General features: G+C 38.1%; 2 protein-coding genes across 3 annotated transcripts; both read right to left on the minus strand.

Moving 5' to 3' along the window:
- Nucleotides 1-410: 410 nt before the first annotated feature.
- nrm (nurim) lies at nucleotides 411-3,501 on the minus strand. Its single transcript, XM_086063000.1, has 4 exons — nucleotides 3,295-3,501; nucleotides 2,109-2,302; nucleotides 1,254-1,430; nucleotides 411-1,107 (listed from the first exon to the last, which is right to left on the minus strand). Exons 1-4 carry the CDS (start codon nucleotides 3,449-3,451, stop codon nucleotides 814-816), a joined length of 822 nt encoding a protein of 273 aa, XP_085919126.1. The 5' UTR covers nucleotides 3,452-3,501; the 3' UTR covers nucleotides 411-813.
- A 1,183-nt stretch (nucleotides 3,502-4,684) lies between these two features.
- limd1b (LIM domains containing 1b) lies at nucleotides 4,685-7,112 on the minus strand. Of its 2 annotated transcripts, XM_086063112.1 has the most exons (7): nucleotides 6,981-7,112; nucleotides 6,699-6,800; nucleotides 5,773-5,840; nucleotides 5,294-5,356; nucleotides 5,094-5,224; nucleotides 4,912-4,963; nucleotides 4,685-4,829 (listed from the first exon to the last, which is right to left on the minus strand). In XM_086063112.1, the coding sequence occupies exons 1-7, from the start codon at nucleotides 7,012-7,014 to the stop codon at nucleotides 4,746-4,748; spliced, it is 534 nt and encodes a 177-aa protein (XP_085919238.1). In that variant the 5' UTR covers nucleotides 7,015-7,112; the 3' UTR covers nucleotides 4,685-4,745. The 2 variants fall into 2 exon arrangements, with proteins under 2 accessions (XP_085919238.1, XP_085919239.1); XM_086063113.1 differs by lacking the exon at nucleotides 6,699-6,800 and having other exon boundaries at nucleotides 6,981-7,105.
- Between the last annotated feature and the right edge of the window lie 2,422 nt (nucleotides 7,113-9,534).

Genomic DNA, 9,534 nt, shown 5'->3' on the forward strand with positions numbered 1-9,534 from the left:
CACACTTCTCATCCCACTATCTAATTGGAGGAGATTGAGGATGGAGGAGGTCGAGGGGGGCAGAGCTCAAGGAGTAACTGGCAGAAAGGATCAGGTTTGAAACTAAAAAGACAATTGTTTATATCTATTAACATTACCCAATACTATAGAATAAATTGTAGCATTTTTAAAAAGCAGCCAATTAAACTTAAAAAAATGCTAATACTACTATTACTTTAAAAAATAGGGGTGTCAAAATGAGTACGTTAATTTTGAGGTAATTTAAAGTTCCTTTTAACGCCACCATTTTTAAAAATTTTAATTAATACTGTAAGTTTCTAAAAATAAACAAGGGTTCAAGGTTCACAAGTCATTCTCTATTCACCTTAAATGTGCTGTATACTATATAGCGTACATTACACACATTTTTGGGTTCCAAATTACATTTATTTTCATAATGCAATTCTTGTCACTCTAAAACATCACAATGATAATATTCAAGGTATTGAATTGGTGTCAGTAGCTTCTAAAAAACAATAATAATAAAAAAAGAGTAAAAAATTAAATATTAAAAAACACAAACAAATAATTACAACCAATCAACATGTAATAATCCACAAATCCATATTGGGGAAAAAAAGTGGTTCTTGTTTCTATGCATGACAGACAAACACATTTTGCAACTGAATCCTCCTTATGTTAAACTGCAAACTGGCTAATACATCAAGAGGGCACAAAAAGGTCACCGAAGGTCTTCCAAGTCCAGAAGACCAGCCGGTTCTAAGCCAGTGTTTAGTTTTAAATCGGCTTCAGCTCACAGCAGCATGATTACTTTCACTTCTCCTTGTGGTTGCTGGCCAGGCTGGGGGTTGGCGTCAAGATGTGCACCTTGCTGCTAAAATGGTCGCAAAGGAAAGCTAAATCCTGTTTGTCCAGCGAGTGTGCCAGCGCCAGGTAGACTGACATCGTTAATGCCAGGAGCAGCCTGTCTAGGGATAAAGCCGGTAGGAGCCACAGCACAACGCCAAGCTCCAGGCACACCGGATGGCGAAAGTGAGAGAGGAAGCGTTGGACCTGGGAGGTCTTGTAGGACAGGGGCTCCCCCATACCCAAACACTGGTAATACACCTACACAAAGATGGGACAGTTTACTACTCTCAATGCCCAGTTCTGTTCAACACCCTTTACTGAAGCTGGACGTTTTTTTTTGTTTTTTTTAATTAGTGTGGCAAAAATGATCGGGCAAAATGAAAACATTTCTAATCTGAGTTTACCTGCTTAATGCCCAACAGTTCTGGGTAGTCAAATATCATGAGGATGGTGCAGATGATGGCCCAGCAGATGAAGTGCACCGTGAAGCAAAGCAGAGGGAACCAGACACTCCAAGGTGCTTGGCGCACTGACCACAGACAGGGGGCGCTAGTCACAGGCTGCCAGTAACGTATCAGGATCTAACAGAAATACAAGAACTTTGTCAAACTTAACGAAGTGCAATTTCTTCAGAAATTGCGTGGGAATGCTGGAAGCTGAATGTTAATAGCTGAATGCTTCTGAAGGAAATTGAAAAATAAATTATGTGAAAATTTAATTTTTTTAAATTGTAGTTAAATGACAGATTAATAAAAAGAAAACTTGAACTGCAATCCGTCTAAAGTGGGATTTAATAATTTCAGAGAAATTATAATCTATTTCCTGATAAAATAGTTGGTATAGAACCACCGAATGTACTAAAATAAGGTCCAACTGGGATTTGAACCCAGATCCACCATGGTCACAGGTAATTGCTCTAACCACTGACCTAACCTGCCTTGTTCAAAAAGCATGGCTGATGGCGTATTTAATTTTTTATTTTTGCATTTCCTAATCTGATAGTCAATTGGGATACATGTATATGCCTTAGCATAATGGCCATGGATATATTTGCAATATGCAGTCAGAGGTGGGATTCAAACCTGTGACCTCCTTCTTACTGGACAATGCACTTTACCAAGTGCGCCACTGAGCAGTATCAAAGTGCTGGTAATAATGATCAGATGTATGTATGGAAGTGGCCGTGGAAAACTGGAATGCTTCTAGCATTCCCACAATAACTAATGGATCACAGTTGAATTTGATGTTTGCTGCAGTACCTGGAGAGCCAGTGCAGTGGTGAAGCAGTACACAGTCCTGTTCAGGGAGCCCAGGATCGACTGACAGGCCTGTTTGACAGGCGGCCATGCTAGCAGACTGTGCTGCACGGTGAATAGAGCCAGCAGAGCCATATCCACAACCAGAGATTTGAGGACCGAGCGGTCCTGTAGTGCCTCTGACCATGGTATGGAGTCTTACAAGGTGAATAAACAGGGGGGAAAGATAGCACATAGTCAAGTTATTATGGTCATGAGACACTGAATACAACAAAAAGAGTGTTTAGATTAAGTGGAGTTAAAATAGGCAACCCAGTATCTAAATACTGTGCTAAAAATAAAAGACGAAAATTATATATAACTCCTAAAACTTTCTTTTTAATATGTTGTATGTGCTCCCACTCGTCTAAAAACGACATTGTGATTAATATTGTGCAATATGAGTTAAGCAGCAAAATCCATCCGTTTTTATCCAGCCATTTTGTCACTTGCTGTCGATTGAAAATGACAACATGGTTGCTAGGGTAACAACCAATCACGGCTCAGCTTCGAAAAACAGGCGAGCCGTGAGCAACTTGTTTTTTTTAGTACCTTATATGATGTTTATTGAGTAAGAAGATACTTTATTTGGAACATAACAGCCAAGTAAACTTTGTTAGCCTAATAGTAATACAGGGACATGCAGTCAAGGGAGGCATGGACTTCTAAAATAAGAAATTTTTCATTTGACCTAAAACAAACTCAGACTGAAACAATCACATTCAAATGAAAATTTTTATTTTTAACTTAAATATTGTTATTCTTTTGTTAAATGGTCCAGGTTTAAAATATTGGAACATTATAATAAAATATTTTATATTTAAAAAAAAATACTGAATGTTTCTGTGTACAAAGAAATGACGATAGCAAAGGAAGAAAGAAAAACGATTATCATCACATTTCTCGTGGGGCTCGAACCCACGACCAAGAGATTGAAAGCCTCGAACTCTAACGACTAAACTAGACAACTGCATGTGTAAGCGGCACCTAGATTAAAATAAAACTACTACTACCACAAGCTAGAATTGCGCAAACGTCGAAAATTATTATGACGAAATGTGAACGAAGGCGTACGCTATAAATCGTGCACAAAACATATCACTCGTGAAAGTTTACGCTAACTTGCCAGCGACACTTAGGAAAGTTTTACCTTGACAGAGAGTCGTTTCTCCTGTGATGTTTTGGTAAATAGCTCGAAATGATACAAAGCGAATAAAATCCGCTCCGGATATGAAAACGAAGGCAAAGTTAAGCAATGTCGCGGTGCATAGAGCACAGCCACGGAGCGTGACTGACGCCATTTCCATTCTCGATGAATTACTTTCTACATTTCCACAGTGCTGTCTTCCGGGGACAATGTGTGATTTACAAATAGTGACACAGGGGGGCGCTATAGCCAGCTTGGAAAATTTGCTCATATGGCGAATGTTCGGTTCCCTTTAGATGTGCATTTATTTATAGAATTTTGTCTAAATAAAATGTATAAAATTCTGAACAGTATATGATTAATTGAATAACTGCAATAAATGTCGTTTCCCAAAATAGTCTTAATTTATTGAAATGCACCTGTTTGTTATTACAGCTGCATTGGTTACATTGTGTAATTGTATTTTCTGTATGAGGGTGTTCATTTTTTCCCCATTAAATATAATAATAAATATAGAGAGAAATATTACGTCAGTTGAATGAAAAAGTACATAAAATATTCAAATTACTATTTGATTCATCAAGGTTGAAAAAAATGACAATACAATATTCACAAATTACTGTATATGTATATTAAGGTATAGAAGTTTTAGTGTGGACATATCGGAAGGTAAATATAATTAAAATTGCCATTTATAATGTAACTTTAAAACATGATACATGTAGAACAGGGATCGCCAATTCGTTTTAGATTTTTCCCTCCTCTAACACACCTGATTCAAATGACCTGGATCGTTATTGAGCTTCTGCAGACTTTCAGGTGTGTTAAAGGTGTGTTGAAGGAGGAAAACATCTAATACGTGCAGGATAGGGTTCCTTGAGGACCAGAGTTGATGACCCCAGAATATCTTTAATGGGATACTTTACTCATTTAGCCATTTTTGACACAAAGAAGATAATATTTTGTCTAGAATTAATTTGATAACTTCATTATTTTCCATGTACAATTAATACCTTTAAAAAATTAATGAGAAACACATTTTCCCCCTTGAAAATAGCATCACATGCTCAGGGCTTAGGTACAGTAATAACCAATCATGGCTCAGTTTGACCAAATCCAGAAAACAGAAATGAAAAATAATGAAGTTAAATTAATTCTAGACAAAATATTAACTTTCTGTTGCTGAAAATGGCTAAATGAGTCAAGTATCCCTTTAATGTACATTTTTAATTACATTAAAAAATACATCTAATGTCATTACTTTTTAAAATATTTGTAGTAGCCGTAGCCTACAGTATGATGCTTTTGAGCATATTATTAAGTGATGTTTCTGTTTGTCATCAAAGGTGACCTAAAAAAAAAAAAAGACAAAAATAACATCACAGCCCAACGGTTTACAATACATACCTGTATTATATACTTTATTTAATATTTTATATACAACAATCTTTTCTTCAAACAAAGTCAACATTGCATCCGTAGCACTCTGCGTGGTAGTTTTTGTTCAATGAAACCACTCGAATAGACTCCGTGCAACCCTGAAAACAATGATAGAAAGCTGTTAACGCATTTTACAATTGAAATATTTGATTCGATATAGAAACAAAACTGAAGGCTGACCTCAGTCGGTAGTATGGGCTTATTGCAAGCAGCGCAGCAAGGAGCCTGCACCCTGAAAGCATCAACAGCTCTTTCATGTTAAACCAGCCCTGCAGCTCCTGGCTTCGTCATGTGTCGGGATAACTCGACTGGGTGTGACCTATTGTTCAGTCAGTGAGACAGTCAACAGCAAACATACTCACTTGTGATAGTCTTTGATACAGTAAACCTTCTTGTCAGTGCCCACAGTGAAGGGCACATCCTCCAGGCTCTGTTTGCACACAGCGCAGCGGAAACAGGCCGAGTGATACGACTTCCCATGAGCTTGTAACACCTGGTGGTGCACACACACACGCTGCATAATTAATCCAACGTACGCAAACGTGCACGTAAATATACATACCATATCCTCGATTAACTGACCACAGCTGTAACACACTTCAGGGGATGGATGTACTCCAGAGTACTGCATATTATAAAAAATACAACTGAGTATATACTGTATGTTTATATTCAGTACACGTTCCGTTGAAGCACACAATGGTCACTGAAATAACATGACAAGCCACGCTTCTGGGATAAATGAGACAGAAGTGGAGCTATTTGGCAAGTCAAATGAGCTCTATTTTTACACATGCAAATATGGAACGTGAAAAAAAGACACACTGCACTTATTGTGATACATGTATTAAGCTCGGTTTGTGTTTTGGCCTGTTTTGCTGTGCGAGCTATCAACTTGGTGTCAGCCGCAGGATGACCCAAAACACCCAAATGGCTAAGGACATAGCATTTTCTAAGTTAGCATTCTATGAAGCTCCAGTGAGTTTTCTTTCTCTAATGAAGGGTACCAACCATTTTGTCCATGTGTGTACGTGTACTTACCAAAAAATCCTCCTCACAATAGATAATTCCGCTCACTGTATAGAATGGCTTGCCTTGAAGATTTTTACCTAATGGGAAACAAATCCACATTACTACCAAACTACTGAACTGTATGAAATGCTTATGAAATAAAATAAAATGAAACAGTAAATGAAGCAAAATTGCGAGAAGGCAAGTTTGCTGGAGGTCAAAATGAGTTTTGAGGACCAAAATAAAAAACAATTTATCACTATCCGCCATTTTGGTTGTTTACTTTCACCTCGAACGCTTTTAGGTCGGAACTGGGAAAAATAAACTCGGATAAATCCGACTTCCGACCATCCTCGAATGCAGCACGAGCCCTGAACAACTGTGATGTCATCTTCAGTCGACAGCAAGTGGCAAAATGATCGCCTCCTGAGATGGATAAAAACTGCTGGATTTTGATGCTTAACTCATATTCCACAAATGTAACATTAATCAGAATGTCATGTTTAGAATAGTGAGGTCACATAAAATTATAAAAAAATGTTTATGGTTGACTTCCCCTTTAAAGGGAGCACGAGGAGGCTAAGTTTAATTTCTTCTGACGTAACATGAAAATGTACAGTATGACTTGCTTAGTAGTAAGACAATATGCTTGTCTTATATTGCTCTTATATACACGTAATTGTCATAAGATTAGGTACACTTACATTATGTAATGGGAATTAAAAATAAATTTTAACATAAGCAGTTCCAAAACTTAAATGAATGCGCTTATTAGAGGTTCAGAGTGCTGTAGAACTGCATCAAAACTGATTTCTAAAATGCTGCTTAACTTATTTAGTAACATGAGAGTCTTAATATTACAATAACATAAGCGGACAGTGACCTGCCAAACAAGAGGGTAAAATAAGATTATGTAATTTCATTTTACTGAGCATTTTTATGTGATCTAAACTCACTACAAACACTGCAGGTGAAACAAGTTCCATGGAATAGTTGACCCATGGCTTGGCAGGCCTTTCCCGCACCGTGCACCTCTTTACTGCATTTTGCACAATGACCTAAAAATAATAATAATCATAACTCAGATGACACGAAAACACACGTTGTACTTAATCAGTCATTCATTGAAGGAGTAGTGACGTCTATCAACAAAATCCCACACACAAAGAACTGCAGTAGTCGGGGAAAACAAAACCCAATGGAGAGGTGAATATCATAGAACGATATTTCCATCTTACCAAAATAAAACTTTGAACCACCGCTGGTGTCCATTTCCTCCTTTTACAAGTCTTTCCTTGCAGAGCCGCCTGGCTGACAGTCAGAGGGGTTTAATTTTGCACGGACAGCTGTAAGGAGAGCTGCCGTCTGAGATTATGATTGGTGCGGTCGGTACTGTTGGTCGCACCCCCTCCCCAACTCCTCGAAGGTGGCGAGCTGAGTGGGTGGCAACAGGCCATGTGGTATCATTTTACACACACATTTGCATCCGCATTTATATTGATCAATAATGTGGATTCACGTCAAAATCACATGGCATTAATTATTGCTACAAACATTACTGTTTTATTCAAATGAGGAAGAAGTAAAAAAATGTGTTTTTATTGATTTGGTGACAGTATCGGGGGTAAAGGGGGGGGGGGTGACTCGGGCAATTGTGCAAGGGGGGGGGGGATGACTCGGGCAATTGTGCTGAAGGCCACAGGGAGCTGGACCTGAACCCAGCTGACTTGGCCGAATAATTGGGCCCAATTTTGGTATTCGGATTCAACTGTAGGAAAGTGTCATTTCTTCAGCATTGAGCTTGTCCCATCAAAATATTAAAATGTGTTTTTACAAGAATATTTATTTGGGCCCAATTTGGGTAATTTCCCCTAGGGGTGTACTCACTTTTGTTATCAGCAGGTTAGACATTTACGGCTTTGTGTTACTTTGAAGAGGCAGTCAATTTACAATGATATACAAGAATGTACACCGACTCAATTGTAGAAAAATGTCATTTCTTCAGTGCTGTCCCATAAAAATGAGGATTTTAAATTTTTGTTATTTATTTTTTACTAGGGATGGGTGAGTAGTGATACCAGATATTAGTAACGGGCTCATATCAGGCCTGATTCCAAGTTATCGATACTCGTGACAATGACCGATACCGTTTAACAATCAGAAATTAAAAATTTGAAGAATTGCCATTAATTTCATGAAAATTTAAGGAAAATGTTAAATTGGGATATATAGGTCTTTCTTAAAAAGTATTTGTTATTGGGGTTTTTTTTTTTGGGGGGGGGGGGTATATATCCAAAGTACTTGTGGTATCTGTACTTGTTATCGGTGACTACTCAAGAATTGAGTACTCATACTGGAAAAAAAAGTAATATCGAAAATCCCTAATAAATACTTTAGGCTATATATCAACTTGTTAAGTTGCAAAGAGTATGACATTAGTCACTGAAATTGTACTGTGTGACTGCCCTCATGTGGAGTGTTCAAGCCCCAGCATTCAACCCACCCATGTGCAGTAACTCACATTGTTTACAATCTGGATGAGACACTAAGCAATCCAAATGTTCCAAATCTGCGTTTTACTCTCTGGAGCCATCTCAGCTGCAGAAAAGCGCTCATCTCCCATCTGAGTGTGGGAAAGAAACATTTGCCATGAAACCTTATTCCTTGGTATGAAAACACGCAAAGTTGTGCATCTCGCAAGCGCATGTGTGCTTGTCCCACTTTAACACCAGCATGGGAGGGGAGGGATTTGTGACAGCTGCTGATTTTTCACTGAGCTCCCTTGTTTGCAGGCGCAACACTTGTAACCACCACAACGCCCACTCTGCATGCTGTCAGACTGGTTCAACAAAATCAGTAGTAGCCTTTGTAGTCGTCTGTGCGTGATGATCGTTATTTTTTTTGTGTTAATTATACATTCAGGATATGAATTTGGGCACATCACACAGGGATACCGTTAGAAAACGAATACTGTATTACTGACAAGTGATTTGCTTTGTGTGTGTTGCGTAGCCTTGCCCTCGGGTATGTTTCTGCTCAGGAATGTTTGTGATATGTGGCATGTGGAGGCAGGAGGGAGCCTCTGCGCTCGGAGTGAAATTCATTGCTCGTGCTTACGAGCCAGTATCAAGCATGGAAGTAAAATTCTCCTCACAAGCCAGTACAAAATTTATGAACTCGAGTCAGTTACATCCATTTGAATACGCAAACATGTCAGATCAGATTAGCTCGTTAGATGTGATGCCTTGGCACACACTCTTGTCAGAGACAGCTGTTATTTTTTAGGTAATATAATATTATTGTTCATGTCAGTTGTTTGTCAATGTATGAAGATATTATGAAATGCAGTTTGGGGATAATTTCCTTTGTGCACAACTCGAATATTCATGGTCACTTTTGAACCTCACGTTAAAGTACTCTGTAATAAACAGCATCTAATGTGTGATCTGACTATTTCTTCTATTCATAATAATCCGGAAATTGTCTTTTTATTTATTTATTTTTTACATCTTATTTTTAAATGTGAATTAAGAAATCCAGCACAAGAAGTTGTGATAATATGTATCAATACAGTTTATTTTTTTATTTTTTATGAGTCTATGTCAGGGGTTAGAGTTGAAAAAAATCAGCCCGGGCATTTTGACTTAGACTTATTGATGATGTTTCAGTTTGCTATCTATATTCGAAATGAATTAATGGGGGTAAAATGTAGGAAAATAATAATTAAAAAGCACTGCATCAGCCCCAAAAGAGGCCGGCCCACCAGGCATCTGCCCTAAATGACAGATAGCC

This window comes from Leptonotus elevatus, chromosome 19, assembly GCF_054856555.1.
Source record: "Leptonotus elevatus isolate MCC_2025b chromosome 19, RoL_Lele_1.0, whole genome shotgun sequence".
NCBI classification, from domain to species: Eukaryota; Metazoa; Chordata; class Actinopteri; order Syngnathiformes; family Syngnathidae; genus Leptonotus; species Leptonotus elevatus.

Bases quoted from the DNA above. Each gene is read 5' to 3' on its own strand.
- limd1b (XM_086063112.1), bottom strand. From the start codon at position 7,014: ATGGACACCAGCGGTGGTTCAAAGTTTTATTTTG. The intron at 6,801-6,980 runs GTAAGATGGAAA...TATTATTTTTAG, and splicing joins TGGTTCAAAGTTTTATTTTG to GTCATTGTGCAAAATGCAGT. The intron at 5,225-5,293 runs GTATGTATATTT...GTGCACCACCAG, and splicing joins GTCAGTTAATCGAGGATATG to GTGTTACAAGCTCATGGGAA.
- nrm (XM_086063000.1), bottom strand. From the start codon at position 3,451: ATGGAAATGGCGTCAGTCACGCTCCGTGGCTGTGCTCTATGCACCGCG. The intron at 2,303-3,294 runs GTAAAACTTTCC...TCACCTTGTAAG, and splicing joins AGAAACGACTCTCTGTCAAG to ACTCCATACCATGGTCAGAG. The intron at 1,431-2,108 runs GTACTGCAGCAA...TATTTCTGTTAG, and splicing joins CCACTGCACTGGCTCTCCAG to ATCCTGATACGTTACTGGCA.